The sequence below is a fragment of the Labeo rohita genome, chromosome 21 (genome assembly GCF_022985175.1).
Source record: "Labeo rohita strain BAU-BD-2019 chromosome 21, IGBB_LRoh.1.0, whole genome shotgun sequence".
NCBI lineage: Eukaryota > Metazoa > Chordata > Actinopteri > Cypriniformes > Cyprinidae > Labeo > Labeo rohita.
In genome coordinates, this window is record NC_066889.1 from 12,870,412 (window position 1) to 12,888,498 (window position 18,087).

Below are 18,087 nucleotides of genomic sequence, written 5' to 3' on the forward strand. Positions count from 1 at the left end.
CAATATAGCTGCATTTTAGAGCTCTCTAATCAGTTAAATAACATAAGTTATTACTTGGTGACGTCATTAACAACGGCCCCACATTGTTGAACTAATGTGGTTCAAACGACGGAGATGCGACCGTGATCGGGAAACTGTCATGACTTGCTAGTTTGTTTCCACAACAATGCATCGTACTATGGATGTTAATCAGCAGGTTACGTCGTTGTACGGGAAACGCACCCCAGGCTGGTATTAGCTGGTCAGGCTGAGAGACCAGCTGGAACGACCAGCTAAAACCAGCCTAACCAGCCTAGCCAGCTAAAACCAGCTACTTCCAACTTAAACCAGCTAAGACCGGTTTTAGCTGTTTTTTTCAGCAGGGTACGTAAGAGTAATTTTTCACGTTGTTGCGGTGCAAAATGTGTTGGCACACAATTCAGGACCAGTTGCAAGTATTCAAACGCTTGTCTTGTCTCGTCGTGATGCGCATGCGTAGTCTGTGTAATCCAGGTCAATACAGTTAGGGTATGTGGAAAAATTCACGTCTCGTTTTCTTCCCCAACATCATCGCTGTTTTACCTTTTTAGAAAGTGTGTTTGATCTTCTATAAATGTTTACTTTGTATACACTGGGACGGTACTTCTGCAGTGACGTAGGACGATTTTGACGTCGGGAAAGAAACGAGATTGGAAAAAAAAAATGAACCGGAAAAAAAAAGATGCAGCTCACGCAGACAAACGAGCGTTTGAGGTTAAAAAGTATATAAAATGTCAATTTGCTTAGAAGATGACCGATCGTTTTGTTAGAGCCATTTGAAGCTGTATTTAAACTGCATTTTGGAAGTTTAAACTTAGGGGCACCATTGAAGTCAATTATATGGAGATTTTTTTTTCCCTCAAGAAACATAATTTCTTATTGACTGAAGAAAGAAAGACATAAACATCTTGGATGACAAGGGGGTGAGTAAATTATCTGTGAAGTTTTGTTCTGGAAGTAAACTTCTCCTTTAACTATGTTTCAGCACTCTTGGAATGCCACTCAGCCAAGCAAATTCAAAAATGGGAGAAAGCTGCTATCTGTTTCTAGTTAGAACAAAGAACTTCTAGGAAATTCAACTGCACTTATCACATAACAGTCATGCCCTCAAGACCAGCCAGTAGAATTGAGTCATCAAGTTTCACCAATATTACGAAGGGATTCTGGGGACATGGATCAGCAGCGTTGCCTTGAGCATTCTTATGCTGGCCTCTCACACGTGCACACGATTCCACGCACACTCTAAAAGCCTTTGCCCCAGTTTCTCTTCTCATCCCTCTCAGGCACACTACCATTTTAGCTTTGTTCTATCATTCTGACTTCAGCGCTGAAGTGGACTGAAAGTAGGCGGCCACTGGAGGCATCCTTGCTTCAGCATTTCTCACAGGCACTGAGGAGATTAGACCATGATGAGAAAACCCAGACTGGAGAGGTCTCCAGCACCTAAGTTTCACTTTGATATGATACGTGTCCTGTATTAGACCATGCTGACTATTGATCCAAACCCTCAGGGTGGCAAATCACAGCGCAGTCGCACAACGCAAAGCTAGCGGTTATGTAACCGGTGGGCTGCACTGCTGATTTGTCAATGGTAATCTAACAGCTCATTGACTATACTGTAGCAACCAATAATTTCCAAACCAACATCCTTGGTTTTCAATGAACCAGTCCTGGTTTGGGTGGGTTTATGGAAGTGCTAGACTAAATAAGAGTCAAAGTTCATACGAAAAGAAACACTGCACCATTGTCAATTTGTAAAAAAAAATTTATTTCAACAAATCATTTTAGCTTTGCGAGAACATCATATCGATGAACGATTACAAGCCAATCTTTTTTTTTTTTTTTTAAAGAGGTACGTTATCATAGTCATTACCGGCAAGGATCAGCCTAACACTTTTAATCGTTTTTGCTTCACAACAGTATCACAGTCTCTCACAGTAAAGTTTTAAACAGGAAAAAGGATGAAGCCCCATCATTTGTCAGTGATAAAACCGAAGTACACACAAGTATATGGTCAAACCTACACAGGCTGCCGTGTCCGTCTTCTCTCTTAAGCAGCGTGGGCACTGAATTCTCACGGGGGAGAACGGCTGAGTCAGTAGGAAGGGGAGAGAAGACCGGAAGGTCAGTTTGGAGCAACATGCATTCAAAGTACATCAAAGTACAACCCTTGAGGGATCCTATAAACCTCTATCCAAAGAGTCACTGAAACAAATCTCCATGATTTAAACAAAACAAACCAACATATGAAAATATAACATCTTCAATGAGCAATTTAGCAGTTTAGTGAGTACGAAAATCCGCAGGTGACAAAATATGATGACAACATATTGCCCGGGGAACAAAGTAAAACACTAAACATTTTTTTAAACATCGAGGGCACTTCTTTTTTGTCAATATTAGGATGCCAACCTTCAAAGCCAACCTTCATTTCAGTATTTGGCACAAAAATTAGATAATAATAACAATAATAATAATAATTTTAAAAAAAAGAACAAGCATTACATACATGAATAAAGTCACAGAAAGAATCAATTCACAAATTTACAACATGTTTGAACGAATTCTACACAAAACTTTACATTTAGATCATTTCTATGTGCAAACCATATACTGTATATAAGATTATTAAACACAGGAAATACTGGTCATATATAGTATCCAGTTTCAACGCTTTGCACATATTTTATAAACAAATTCAGCTTTCATACAATGAGATACTCAAGATGTGGACAGCCAACAGCTATTCATTCAATGTTGCCAGGTGATTCTGGTAGGCCTATGCAATATTTTCTTTTCTACAGTGTAAGGTATGAATGTACAAAGAGGTAAAACTTCCCCCATGTCTGGAAGAGCAAATCTAGGGTAAAGAAGGCATACAGCAGTGGCTCATGGCATTGACTGATGCAAGCCAATGGACATTTAACAGGCCTGAGGTTGGGATTCTTGATAAAATGATAGGAACGTTTTACCCACATAAGCAGTCTAGCATACAGAAAACACAAAGACTGGTTCTCGTGTCCACACACACATGCGCGCTTTTGCGCAGCAAACAGATATAACAGAGCAAAACAAATTCAAACAATTATAAAACTTCCAAGTGCTTTCATTTCTTTCCGTTGATAGGTGCTACATTGACTCGGAAGACGGTTGTTGTACCAAAAGGCATCCCCGGCATTTATTTTCTCGTAAAACACACTTTATACGTTATTCATGCAGACTTGGGGGGTGGCAACTGGCAGTTTTAATGAAATGTTAAACAATATATTTGAAGAAAAAATTGAATTTGTTTAGTAATCATACTCTAAAATAGAAATAATTCAAGTTTTACAAATGCTATTCAGCAGCATCCATGTTTAGCAGGGATGTTTGGCATTCATGACAGAACTGAGAATGCCTTTTAAATTCTTGTTTTCAAATTCAATTCTTGAATTTGAATTGAGATTGAATTGAGGTAGAATTTGAATTTAAATTTGTCACCCTGGACCAGAAAACCAGTTGCAAAACCAGTTCTTTTGTCAAAAATCATTAGGATATTAGGTAAAGATCATGTTCCATGAAGACACTTTGTCATTTTTTTTACCGTAAATATATTAAAACTTAATTTTTGATTAGTAATATGCATTGCTAAGAACTTCGTTTGGACAACTTTAAAGGGGAGTTTCTCAATATTTCGATTTTTTTTTTTTGCATCCTCAGATTGCAGATTTTCAGATAGTTGTATCTCGGCTAAATATTGTCATATCATAACAAACCATATATCAATGGAATTCAAATGATGTATAAATCTCAATTTTTAAAAAAAATTACCCTTGTGACTGGTTTTGTGGTCCAGGGTCACATTAAGGGAATTAGAATTGTGTACAGTATTGTGTATTTATACACAGACGTTTCACAGATTCTAGACGTGTGTTGAATTTCTTTGAATTCCTGTTCATGTCATTTCAGTTTGATATGATGTGGCATGTGGTCAATTCAAATCAAATTCAAACTCATGAACTAAAAGGAGGCTGATTCTTGAATGGCAAATTTTGCCCATTCCTGCTTTTTAGATGATAATTGAACCAAATATGAAAATTCTGTCATTTATTACTCACCCTCATGTCATTCCAAACCTGTAAGACCTTCGTTCATCTTCGGAATACATATTATGATATTTTGGATAAAATCTGAGAGCTTTTTGACCCTGCATAGACAGCAATACAACTGACACGTTCAAGGCTCAGAAAGGTAGTAAGGACATCGTTAAAATAGTCCTACGAGAAGAATTTTTGTGCGCAAAGAAAACAAACATAGCGAGTTTATTCAACAATTTCTTTTCTTCCTTGTCAGGACATGTTTACACCAGTGCTTTTAAAAGGGTCATCAGATGCCCATTTGATATGATTCTTTAGGGTCTTAATGAAAAGTCTATAATATACTTTTGTTAAAAATTCTCAATGGTTGTGTAAAACAACACACTATTTACCTTGCCAAAATCAGCTCTGCAAAAATCATCCTGTTCTGGTCGAGGCTGCTTTAAATGTTAATGAGCTCTGCTCGCCCCGCCCCTCTCTTCTCTCTGTGGAGTGACGAGCCTGTTTACTTTAGCCACGTTTAGCCGCATTTATCTGCTAAACTTGCTAACTAGCACGTTATTAGGAAAGGTGATTGCAGAGATTCATAAAAAAACCTTTATACTCACTTCTGCTGTAGGTGAAGTTGGATAACGAATGATTTGCATGAACATAGACGCATTTATGTAGATCGGGAAGTGCATTCTCTTCACAAACAAACTTAATCCACAGCATCTTCAGTGGCTCAGATGTCGGGAGTAAATGACGACCACTATGTTCATTATTACATCCAGCAACACAACACCTCAATCGCTCAATCAAAGATATTGTTGTCTAACTTACATCCCTGCTCTGGGATCAAAACAATGGAGGTCGGACTGTGACAGCTGATCTGAGGTAAGACGCTCATGTCAATCAACTATCGTGGGAGCGGCCTCTGTCGGTGGAGCGGTCGAATGGGGCATCTACCTATACATATCTATGGGTACAACAGTGAGCATTATGTAACTGTTTAAACGGTCGTCAAAGATACATAGAGTGAATGTTGGTAGCCACCATATATATATATATATATATAAATATATATGAAGAGTTCAGATGCAAAAGCAGCTAAATGCTATCTCGGTCAAAAATGAGATAATGATACATACACACATATTATACGTTCATCAAATATTTTTCTTCAAACTAGCTAAAATACCAGCCTCAGCCCAATCAGAAGTACCAGTACTTACATAGAAACCTATATATCTGAGCCTGATAAAAATGCATTTTTTAAAGAAAGACTTCAAATGGATTTAGCTGGTTTTGCATCCGGACTCTTCATATATATATATATATATATGTATACATAGATACATAGACAGACAGCGACTGTTTCTATGGGCCGTTATATGTAAGCCATCCGCCATACTGTATTGGTCAACTTGACGTCATTTAGCATAGTAAACACTGAATATTTGAAATGCCACATCCTGCACAGCCATTGGTCTGCGAATCTATAGTATGGTGAATGACGTCAAGTTAACTGTTATAAGATGGTGGACACATCTACGTACTTGGAGCGGTCAAATGGGACATCTATACATATCTATGAGCAGCCACGCCATAGTTTTCAAAAGTCTCCGTTTTAGTCCATCTACAGTGAAACGCAACCCCAGGGTTTTCAAACCAAAACCAGGTCTGCAATGTTTTCAAAAGTCTCATTTTCGAGTGTCAAAAATGCCGGAGTAGTGTAAAAGACAGGCGTAAAATGTGATTTAAAATGAAAACGCACTAGTGTAAACGTAGCCTCAGTCTTCAACGTGTGTTCAGGAGAGAAGTGGGATTGTTTATAAGCGGAAGAAGACGCACGCTCTTTCGACAGAGAGGATGTCTTGCAATTTTTTTGTCCAGCATTATTTATTTGAACCTTAATATACAGGCGATGAAATAAAAAAGGTGGACGTTCTAGGTCAGAACACAGGCTCCTGTGTCAAAGACTGACACGGAAGAGACGAAAATGTTGAATAGTCGTTATTTTTGTTTTTTTCGCACATACAAAGCATTGTCGTAGCTTAATAAAATTACAGCTGAACCACTGATGTGACATGGACTATTTTAACAATGTCCTTACTACCTTTCTGGGCCTTGAACGTGGTAGTTACGTCCTGTCCTTGCAGGATCAGAAAGCTCTCAGATTTCACCAAAAATATCTTAATTTTCATTCCGAAGATAAACAAAGGTCCTACGGGTGTGGAACGACATGAGGTTAAGTAACTACTGACAGAATTTTAATTTTTATACGAACTATCTCTTTAAGATTTGACTGGTTTCTCAGCGCTCTGTCACCTCACTGAGACCTATTTATTAGGTGTTGCTTACCTAATGGTTTCCTCTGGGCATAATCAAGCTACAGTGTCAGACAAAAACTCTGTCAGCAGAGAGAGACAGAAAGAAACAGTCAGCGTGTTACCGTATGACAAACACTAGCAACAGCTGACCCTAAAATAACACACCAATGGCACTCAAATCGGTCGTCCATATCCGCCATTTTAGATGTTGAAATCCGGGGGCATTTCTGTAAACTTGTATCTGTAAGAAAACACCTTCGCATGTCTATAGGTACTGTAGAGACTGGAGCGTATTTGAACTGAAATGCAAAATAGAATACTTTGTCACGCGCTGCTGGGCAGAGCACATTAATAAAGACACACCAGTGGTGTGTGAAGGCCCAATAGCTCAGTGAGGCAGATAAGAGCTCAGAGACAGCAGACAAACTCCTCGCTTGTCAAGACTGATGAGTGGCGGCTTCAAGGACCAAGGCTGAGAACTTGACAATATGCAGGAAGAAGAATGTTTCACAGTGAACTGAGTGAACCTAGTCGTTTTCACAGAATGTGTTCCCATAATAATGCATAGTCTCTAAAAAAGGAAGGTAGGAAAATGAAGGAAGAGCTCAAATGGAGAAAGGGGCTCTGGTTTCCTTTGTGGTACGTAATACAAAACCAGATTGTTTGCCTACAGTCCTGAGAGCACTAAAATCTGATCATGGTCAAATTAGGCAGGCTGTTTTAAAAATAGGGCAGGCATTAAAGCTGATAAGGGTGTTCACTTTTTTTAAGCAAAGAAAACTGAATATGACAGAAATGCAAAACACTTTTAGCTACACCTGCACACTATCACCTTGGAACTTTCATGCTGATTTTGCATAAACTATATCTACTTGTCACCTTGATGTGCAATTTTGAAATGCAAATTCAGTTTATATGAAAGAGTGAGATTCGTTTTGATGGCCCAATCTGCTCCAGTCACAGTATTTTGCACAGTAATAAACAGTGTACATATTCCTTATTAAAAATGTAAAATGCAATTCCATAAGATCTTCCTTCCAATTTCTAAACAGCACAAAGACAGCAACAAAATATACAGAAAGCATAAAAATAAAATTAAATCTGTAAGCCATTGCACTGCCCGCCCAAAGTAAAATAAATAGAAACAGACAGAACAAAAAAATTGTATAGTCTATTATCCACATTTTTTTCATTACACAGTGCTTTATACAAATTGCCCTCTGTTCATTATCATAAGCAGGAAATAAAAAAAGAAATGATTTTTGGATTATATCTGCCATTAGAATGGCTGGTTCATGTTCCATGAAAAACGTCCATTAGTAAAACACCGTCCAAGTGAAAATAAATCAGCTTCACTTCCACATCAACACTATTGCACACCTCCCACACAAAGACACTGAGATAAAGAATGCACGATGTAAAATCAAGTAACAAAAATAGCAGTATCGAAAAAATTTCAAAGGCAAAATGAATCTTCATGTCAGTGGAGAAATTTATAAATAGTTGGCAGCTAATGCAAAGTAACCCAAAAATGCCTTCAAATGATCTCACGAATCAAAAATAATCTGTCTAGAAAAGTTCTGTGCACAGTGGAAAAGGAGTTTGAAGTTTGCTACAGCTCTTGGGTCTCGAATGTGATGCATGTCACAGTTCTGAGAGTCTCAACGCATCGGATCGTCTTCTGTGCTTGACAGCCAGAGTTCTTTGATTGCATTTGTTTTCCCTCAAATACTTTTGTACAGGTTTTGTATTTAATCAAGCTTGATAATGGTAATAATAATTTAAGTAAATTGGGTTATTATTTGGAATTAAAACTTGGCACGTAATTAACATCAGTATCAGGGAGGGTAGCACAAACATCCATTTGCCAAATGTCAAATAAGTGCTATTTATATAAAACAGAAAGAGTGGAGGTACTTCAATTAAAATAGACCAAGACTAGTTAATTCTCTCTCAAAATCTTCGATGTATGCTTGTCGTTAAAACGACTGCTCTTACCCTTATTTTTTATCCATCCATTTTCATCAATTCCATCTTCTATTGATCTCCTTTTAAACTTGTGTTTCCAGGCCACTCAGTTTGGGGGTGAGGATGCGAGGTGTTACCCCAGAGTTGAGGTCTCTCTCAAACTCTAGCAGCTGGCCCATGAAGTTGAGGTTGGGGGAGACTATTGGCCGCCGGCCCCGCACGTACTTATAGGCATCAGTCATGGTCATGAGGGTGTGCTTCATCAGGTAAGCAATGACTATAGTAGCTGAGCGGGATACACCAGCTTGGCAGTGCACAAGAACGCCCCGTCCACACTGGTGAGCTTCCTCTGAAACAAAAAAAGGTCACATGGATACAGTTCTACAAACCTCTAATTAGCTGTAGGACAGAATCTGTCCAGAAACACAAACCAAAAATGCTGATGACTCATCCTGTACTACACAAATTGTTGTCCAATCAAATGCTCGAAAACACGAAAGATTATTGGCTATAAGGATGTTAGATGTTTAAAAAAGAAAGGGACAAACCCTTTGATATGCCCCAGCCACACTTTCTGCTTCACAAAATGTTTTCACTCGATTAGTTCACTTTTTACTCACCCCATGTCATCCAAGATGTTCATGTCTTTCTTCCGTTGAAAAGAAATTAAGGGTTTTTGAGGAAAACATTCCAGGATTTTTCTCCATATAGTGGACTTCAGTGGGAGCCTATGGGTTAAATGTCCAAACTGCAATTTCAATGCAGCTTCAAAAGGCTCTACACAATCCCAGCCAAGGAATAAAGGCCTTTTTACACTGAATGCACAAATTTGGCACGGAAGTTTGGTGTGATTATGCTTTTTAATCGAAACAATAGATGCCTATGGGGCTATTCACACCATTCGCGTTCATTTGCATCGCTCCATGACGAAACCGGCCGTCCAATTAGATTTGAGCTTAGATCATTTGCCCAGAGCAGCTGCTGTTGCACAAAAGGGCAAAAGTGGTGGAGCTGTTTCGAAAACTAGTTCACTTAAGATCTGTCAATCATAGGATAATATCTCTTAAAGTTATTATCTTAATTTAATGCTGTATATTGAGCAGCGGACAATGTTAAATCCATATACGAGATACATACCTGAGGAAAAATGCATTGCTGGTTGGCGCCACCTAGTGTGCAGGTGTGAATTAGCAGAAGGTGATCAATCATTTCGTGCTCGGTTTGAAAGCACCGTTTGTCTGTGATTCACCTTGCTTTTTCGCATAGTGCTCAGTGTGAAACAACCTTAAGGGTCTTATCTAGCGAAACAATCTGTCATTTTCTAAATAAAATGTATATACTTTTTAACCACGAATGCTCGTCTTGCACTCCTACGCATTATGTAATCACATTGGAAGGTCACATGCAGTTAGCTCTTAAACTGCATATTCCAGTTTAAATAGGCAGGGAAGGGTGAAAATCTTATTTTCACCTCCAACTTCAAAATCGTCCAACATCGTTGCTTTACCTTTTTTTTAAATGGCGTTTGACTTTCTTTGCATATTCGCTTTGCAAACACTGGATTGGTACTTCTGCCTACGTCATGCGTGACCTGTCCAACGTGATTATGCAATGTGTCTAGCTAGTGCAAGACAAACATCTGTGGTTAAAAACTATATGTTTATTTTTTTTAGAAAATGACAGATTGTTTTGCTAGATAAGACCTTTATTCCTCAGCTGGGATCGTGTAGACCCCTTCAAAGCTGCATTGAAACTGCAATTTGGACCTTCAACCCATTGGCTTCCATTGAAGTCCACTATATGTAAAAAAATCCTGGAACGTTTTTCTCAAAAACCTTCTTGGATGACATGGGGGTTAGTAAATTATCAGAAAATTTTTATTCTGGAAGTTCTTTAAGAAATGTAATGGGGTGACATCTCTTACCGATAAACTCAAAAACCTCTTCAAAATACTGTCGTAGGTTCTGTTTGCTGTTGTCCGTAGCAGGAAGCCTTTTGTAACGCACCAAGCCCGTGTCCAGGTGGTAGAGGGGAAGATGGGTTGTGACATTGACCACAAAACCAATGTTGAGACGAAGCAGCAGATCCAAATCCTGTGCATCTCTCTCGTTGCCCAGGAAAAGGAAAGGGAGGATGGGGCTGATCACAGCATTCTCCACATCTGGGGTCATGACACTCTCCTCAGATAGTGATGCTGGGAGGGATGAGGAGAGAGGGAGGGAAAGGTGCACTGGCAAAAAAAATAAAAATAAAAATAAATACTACTGATTACATTTACTTTCTTTCATATTTAAAAGTGACCATCTAAGAGAGTTGCGCTGGCATAGGATTCCTCTCAGACAATTAAATACGACACGGGTTAAAATCCTGCCAGAGTATGATGTCATCAAGGCCTTATGTAAGAAAATCGAATAATTTTACTAATTTTAATCCTTCCTCTTTATCTTTCCTGTTTGAAGTCTCATCACTCTCCCAGAATAGCTATTATCCTTTAGTTCTTTGAAAGAGTTTCAGTAAGACATAAAATAGAGGATAAAGCAGTGTGAAATTTAAGAAACTTGCTGAACTTGAGTTACATTACTAGAGAATCATCTTCAGCATCTTCTGAAGCTAGGCCAACGAGGATTATGAACTCTGCAGATTAACTGAACTATAATTTTAATTTAAATACTATCAGTGCAGAAAGGCATACAGTCTAATGGAAGATGAGAAAACTAAATCAAGGTCAGTACATTCAAGTGGAACTGCCAATGTGTTCATCTTTCTGAATGGTCAATCAAAAACAACACATGCTGTGTACTTGCGCATTAGCATCTTTACCTCGTCCATTTTCCTCATCTTGTTCTCTGTTGAGTGAGTTGAGGACCAAGTGGAGCGACTGTGCAGAGGGTAAAGTGTGTCCACCCTCCCTCTCTCGTTGTTTGGGTTTGGGCTTAATAAGCGTGCTTGGAGCAGAAGGTGGGGGCGAGAAGGATGGAGGAGAATCTGGAGATGGAGAGCGAAGGGATGGGGATTGTGGAAGCACTTCGTCATCAAACCCGTTGCCATCCCCCATGCAAGCATCTGCTCCTTTGTTCCAAAGCCGCTTGAGGGAATCTCTACCTTGGTCGCCACTACTCCCTGATCCGATAAAGTCCAAAACTGCCATCTTGCCTTGCTGGAGCCTTCGTCGTCCTGCCTGATCTGTCAACTGGGAGCGAGTGAACTCCATAAGGTTCCGGCAGTCCAGGATTACCGGATTGCCACCATTGCCACTGTTCTGGTTGTGGCCCATGCAGGTTCTCCCTGAGCCCATTCCAATACCTGCATTGTGGGGGATAGGTTGGGTTTTAGAGCGGGTCATCTTCTTTGCTAGCTCCTCCGGCCAGATTGTGCGTACACTGTAATCGTCATCATCAGGCTGGTATCCTCCCATGGTATGTGCACCAATGTTACGCCCCATGTTGGGAGGATTCCCTCTGTGTGGGTTAAAGGTAACTACAATTGGGTCACTACTGCAGTAACTGCATGTGGAGCTGCCAGTTTGGCTTGCTTTGGGATTGCACCCACTGACGCAACTCTGGAGTGCTCGAAGAGGTGCGGATGAGGATATTGGAGTGCAGGGTAAACAACCCCCAACTAGTTTCTTACGGAAAGCAGCAGGGCTCTCAAAACCTCCAGCTTCTCCAGAACAGGATGCGCAACCCAAAGGTCTAAGCAGCCCTGTGCGGCAGTCCGAGACAGTGCTGTTGGAAGAGGAGGTGTTGGTGGTGGAAGCAGTTGACAGACACCCTCCTAAAGTCTTCAATCCCATGGTTCCGCCACCTCCGTTGGCAGCACTTGTTCCTGGAGCGTGGGAAAATGAAGAGGACGGGCTTGTACTACGACCGTGGCAGCCAGTCGAGTGACCTCTACCCCTTCTACAACGCACCAACCTCCAACAACCACAAGGGTGGGAAAAGTCAATCGTACATGTGTGGTCAGGACTGGGGAAGCCTCCTTGGGAGGAAGAAGGGGAGAGAGGCAAAGCGTGAAGAATTTGGGGACGATGATCTCGAGTGCGCGAAGGACGGGGTTGACTGATGTGCTGGTAGGAGGAAGGGGCTCGGGAAGGGAGTGAGGGTGGTACGGCAGGGTAGTGAGGGTTTAGGATGGCAGCATGGGGTAACGGGGCTGAACTGTGGTGACGGGATAGGCTGTGGGCGTGGGGCAGTTGGTGGCCGGGTCCCAGTTTGGAGTTTTCCTTGTTTCCTACAGACGATACGTCCCTCTCACTGTGCGATGGGTAGCTGGCAGTTGCAGAGCAAGACTTTAATGACAAGTCTCTCTCTCTTGTTGGCTTGGATTTTGACTGCTGTCTTTGCGCTGGTACAAATTCCAAGATCCCTCCAGGAGAGACTGTGAGTTGGTTTGGATGATGGCTACTGTGCTGAGTCCGGTTTTGACTCTGATGATGGTTCTGGTGCTTCTCCACTAATTCGGAAGACTTTCCTTTGCATTTCCTTTCGCCTTGCCCTGGATCCAAGTGCAGGGACACCCGTTTAGTTTTGCTCCCCTTGATGCTTCCACTTCGGGTAAGGCTACTGCTGCGCCCTTTGTCTATGTAAGATCCTCCTCTTCCGCCTTTGTCCAAAGACACTTTAATGTCAATGGTATGCGTGTGCTTGTGAGGTCTGGGACCTAAAGTTACTGTCCCATTGCTGTGACAATGGCTAGCATTGTGGCCGCTGCCCTCGAAGGGAGCACCTCGTTCTCCTTTATCTCTTTGAACATGGGATGACTGCCTGCGGTTGCATTCCAGAGACAGGTAGTTGGAACCTGGATGGGAACGGGGTGGTGGGGGTTGGGGTTGTGGTAAGCGGGGTGGGGGCTCGTTGTGAGTGGCTGGGCGGTGTGAGGAAGACTGCGATGTGGTTGGTGGGGAGGCCACGCGCAAGGCCAAACTTTTGGGGCGCTGAATAACCACTATGCGCTCGTCAAGAGGGAGCGGAGGCATCTGGGGCTGAGCAAAGCTGTGTGGTTAGGATGCAAAAAGAAAAAAGACAAATTAATATTCCAGTGTCCATTCAATTTGGTACGAAATACGCACATAGAAGACACAGTATTGCACATACAGTTAATATTAGTCACAGCACACAGAATTACATCAACAATTGTGATGAGTTAAGCACAGAAGACAGTCTTCTGTTAGTCATTCACAACCTTACTTGTTATTAAGCACTGTGAAACAACAAAGAACAGTACAAGGGTATGTCAGTAAGAGAAATCCTAATATAACACAAAAATCCTTCTGACCCATTACCCTTGTAAACGTAAAATTCTAGAGGTTCACATCTACCAAATGCATAAAACAATCATTACAAACACACAAGCAAACCATGTAAAGATTTGTATACATTAGGGGTAGTTTTGTAATGATGTCACATCAAGGAAATACTGACATAATTTGATATTATTCTGTATGGTGTATTCTTGGTCTTGCAGCATATCGTCCTTGTCTTCCTGACTGTTTATGAGAAGTCATTGCTTTTCTTGGAGATTATTAAGACACGCATTTACAGTTTATTTTGAAAGCATCTGTTATGTAATGAAATGTAAATGGAATAATGTAATCATTTTTCTAATAATAGAGATATAATCTGATGCCGGCACTAATCACCCCTCCACAGAGCAGAGCAGATCAGCTCATTATTCTGAATAATGACAGTTTGAAACATTCGCATTAGACATTACGAAATGTCAATGAAAAGACCATGAGAAGGTTAAAGGAATAGATCAGTTCAAAATGAACATCTAGCCATTATTCATCGTCCAAACACGTACACCTTTCTTTCTTCAGTGGAACACAAAAGGAGAACGTTTGTGTTGGCATTTTCCAAGGAGCCTGGATAATGACTTGGAATATGTACAAGTTATATTGACCACTTTTATAATGCTTCCGCATCTTTTATGATACTTAAAAGCTTCAGTCCCTCATCACTGTCATTGCATAGAAACATGGAAAACAGGCTTAAAGTATTCTGTTTGTATTCCACAGACGAAAGTAAGTCATTTGGGTTTGGAATAACAAGAGAACGAGTAAATAATGATAGAATTTTCATTTTTATTCCTTTAAGAATAAAGTACCAAAGGGTGAAAACAGAAAGATAAAATGTGTGTGTCTGTGTGTGTGTAAGAGAGAATATACAGCAGCTCAGAGAGAACAGTTACAGGATGTGACATGGCTGGATCATCCATTGACCCCGTGGAGGAGGGGGGGCATGCACGACAGCACTTCAGACATATACCCCAACACAACGCCCACACACACACAGACCCCAGGACAGAGCCAGCACACCATGCTCTTATTTCCACATGCATACATTCACGCACAGAGCCTGGTGATGGTATCCTCATCCTCTTTGCTTTTTTCAGTCTTGCCTTTTGTAGCCTGTGGTAGTGAAGGGGGGTGGGTGGTTACATTGACCCAGATTTGTCATATTGCAAGTCAACATCACTCCAATCACTTTAACTTACACACTAAACACCTTCTCAGCAGTATTTCACACAGGAACCACACGTGTAATGTTTTTTTTTGCAATGAATCACATACAGCAGTGGAACGGCAGCACACGCCTGGGCATCAGCATGTGCTTGTGTCAGAGATTGTACAGCATCAGCATTGATGAGCTCAGGTACCGGCTGAGCACAAAAACAACTACAAACAACGATCGGGTTACGGTGATATCACCACAAAGAACAGTGTGTGGTTGTGTAAATACAGTAATGTTGCAGCAAAATGGTAACTGAAGCATGAAAACAAACATGGACTGTATCTGATACAACACTGAAAGATGAGAACAAAAGCTCATCATGATCATAGCTGATTTTGTCACCACACTTCATAAAAATGTATGCGACAGGGATGTAACACAGATCTAATACTGAAGAAATGCAAAACGACGAATTTGAGTTAGTTCACCCAAAAATGAAAATTCATCAACTACTCACCCTCATGTTGTTCCAAATCTGTAAGACCTTTGTTCATCCTCGAAACACAAATGAAGATTTTTTTCGATGAATTCTGAGAGCTTTCTGACCCTGTATAAACAGCAACGCAACTACCACGTTTAAGGTCCAGACAGGTACCAAGAACACTGACAAAATAGTAGCTTCATAAAATTACGGTTGAACCACTGATGCCACATGTTGTCCCAGATAGCACACGTATGTCTGCAAGATGTCTGTTAAAGATCACTTCATCTGGAAAGCATTTGCTGTGTACAAACATCTGACAGACGTCTGTAAGGTGTCTGTTTTACATACATTCTAAATCATAAACATCTTAAAAACATCTAATAGACGTCTATTTGACATCTGATAGGAAACGTCCTATAGACGTATTGAAGATGAGCAAACACTCTAAAAAAATACATCTTCCAGATGTAAATGCAGACATCAAATAGACGTCTTCATGATGTATGTGTGCTATCAGGGGTATTTTGTCAACGTCCTTGGTACCTTTCTGGACCTTGAACATGGAAGGACCCTTGATGTCTATGGAGGGCCAGAGAGCTCTCGGATTTCATCAAAAGTATCATAATTTGTGTTCTGAAGATGAACAAAGGTCTTACAGGTTTGGAACGACATGAGGGTGAGTAATTACTGACAGAATTTTCATTTTTGGGTGCGCTAAACCTTTATTTTTTATCATTGACCTTCCATTTTTTTTTATCATTAAGAGCTATATTAAGTTGAATTAAAGCTCTCTAATATTCAAAGCAAACATGCTATTACAAAACCATCAAGTCAAGTCAGCTGGTCATTTATCTATATACCTACAAAATATTATGACAAGAAAGTTCACTTGAATTGACCAACTAGAATGATAGCTTCCCCAATCAATGTATAATGACAATTTGGATGTTCTGTCAAATTTCTTGTGAAAACAAGAACATTTTTCATGATGTGCTTAACCTAATTATTATTTATGAACTAATTCTTCGCCATTTCCTGACGTCGTAACAAACAAAGTCAAAGCCAGATAGCCCCCTCAAGCATTTGAAGCTTTATTTACCTCATATATTTAGTTAATACGCATGTAATAAGCATCTATCTTTAATTTATAGGCAGGCGTACGTTATTAACACGGATAACTTCCCGAGATGTTTTACATTCAAGTCAACAGTCTGCGACAGACGCATGGGCCTCCTCAACTCTTTGCCTAATATAATGACTGCATTGTTTTTAACCATTATAAACATTGTGGGAAGGTTAACAGGATAAGAAGGTGAAATCCAGTGGAATGATTTCGCGCATCGTCACACGTCATTACGTTCATTCCCCTTGAATTTCCAGTTTCTCTCACAGCAGTAATTACGAGCCTTTGTTTCTGACGTTTCTACAGCTGTGCAAGAGAAAATGCGCTTAATGCGACGTTTGGACAAACGCTTACATAGATGTTTCACCAGAAAAGAAAAAAAAATCAAAAGCACAATATTATCCAGGCCGAAATTACTCACTGAAAGGGAAAACAAGAACGTCCGCCACATTTGCAACTGTATTGACTGTCACTTGTTAGGCCACGCTGATGCTGTCACGCAAAATCGGATGCTCTTCCATTTGAGCTCAGTTTCACTACCGTGCTAAAAGATATCACGCTTATTATATTTCAAATGCATTTGTATTATTCGGACGTTTTGCGTAGATTTATAGTAGGTGTCTTCATAAACGTAAACTAAGGAATATTTTTATTATAAGGAATGTTTTATATAAACAATAGCCGCAATAAAACTCGCACTTTTTTCACTAGGCGACATTTTGTTAAAAACAAAATATTAAGTAGCCATTAAGTATAATTTATTGCTGGAAACAGATATATTATTGCACATGAAGGCCTCAAAAATAAAACGATGGGGAAAAAGGACTTACGTTATAAGCTGTACGTCCGCTGTATCGTCATGTTTCGTGATAAATGGGATCCTTGTGTTTCTCCGCGCTACAATTCCGATCCAGTGTGCCAGACATTTACATAGCAGCAGTTATCTATGGTCTGCCTTAATGTGCGGGTTACACTTTACGAATCCAGTGATGTCCATCAGTATATGACATTCAGGCAGTTTTTCCTCATAGTGTTCAAAGCGCTTGTCCTCACAAGTGCACACAATTGACACAATAACAATGTGTACGCCAGCGCAATGCAATGTGCGCTTCTGTGTACTGTGCGTGTGCATGAGACAGCGCACTATGTGGGGGATGAGGGGCGGGGTTTCGGTGCAGGTGACATCATCCTAGACCAATGACAAACAACATGTGACGAAACGCTGCCATATAATGTAGCTAACACAAAACATACAGTATTTTACACGATATCTAGTTTGTCAAGGAGAAAGTGTTATTTAATTAAAGTTGGAAAATTAAAGTTTAAGTGAGTATTTGCTTAAGAGTAAACTGGGGATCATTTGGGGCCCTGGGGACGCAGTGCATACAGCGCAAACTGATCACCAGGGTCCCTGGCTACTGCTGCTTTATTAAGTCAAATTCACAATGACTCTTAAAGGGATCACCCAAACATTAAAATTATTGGACCTCAACATTCTTTAGTGTATCTTCTTTTTGTGTTCTGGGATGAAACAAACAAACAAAAAAGGGAATGCCTGAAAAAAAAAAATTCTTGGACCTCAACATTCTTCAAATTATCGTCTTTTTGTGTTTTGGGATGAAAGAACAAACAAACAAGCTAAGTGTAAAAAATG

General features: G+C 40.2%; 1 protein-coding gene across 4 annotated transcripts; it reads right to left on the reverse strand.

Annotated features, from left to right (window-relative positions):
• Window positions 1–1,781: 1,781 nt before the first annotated feature.
• Window positions 1,782–17,558, reverse strand: si:dkey-175m17.7 (uncharacterized). 4 transcript variants are annotated; one of them, XM_051094043.1, is made up of 5 exons: window positions 17,264–17,558; window positions 14,726–14,783; window positions 11,195–13,365; window positions 10,299–10,604; window positions 1,782–8,723 (listed from the first exon to the last, which is right to left on the reverse strand). In XM_051094043.1, exons 3-5 carry the CDS (start codon window positions 13,347–13,349, stop codon window positions 8,458–8,460), a joined length of 2,727 nt encoding a protein of 908 aa, XP_050950000.1. In that variant the 5' UTR covers window positions 13,350–13,365; window positions 14,726–14,783; window positions 17,264–17,558; the 3' UTR covers window positions 1,782–8,457. The 4 variants fall into 4 exon arrangements, with proteins under 4 accessions (XP_050950000.1, XP_050949999.1, XP_050950002.1 ...); XM_051094042.1 differs by lacking the exon at window positions 14,726–14,783; XM_051094045.1 differs by lacking the exons at window positions 14,726–14,783; window positions 17,264–17,558 and adding an exon at window positions 16,855–17,104.
• Window positions 17,559–18,087: the final 529 nt, after the last annotated feature.

Coding starts and splice junctions, on each gene's coding strand:
- si:dkey-175m17.7 (XM_051094042.1), bottom strand. CDS start 13,349: ATGCCTCCGCTCCCTCTTGACGAGCGCATAGTGGTTATTCAGCGCCCC. Junction 10,605..11,194: donor AGATGAGGAAAATGGACGAG/GTAAAGATGCTA, acceptor TTTTTTTGCCAG/TGCACCTTTCCCTCCCTCTC. Junction 8,724..10,298: donor AGAGGTTTTTGAGTTTATCG/GTAAGAGATGTC, acceptor TTTTTGTTTCAG/AGGAAGCTCACCAGTGTGGA.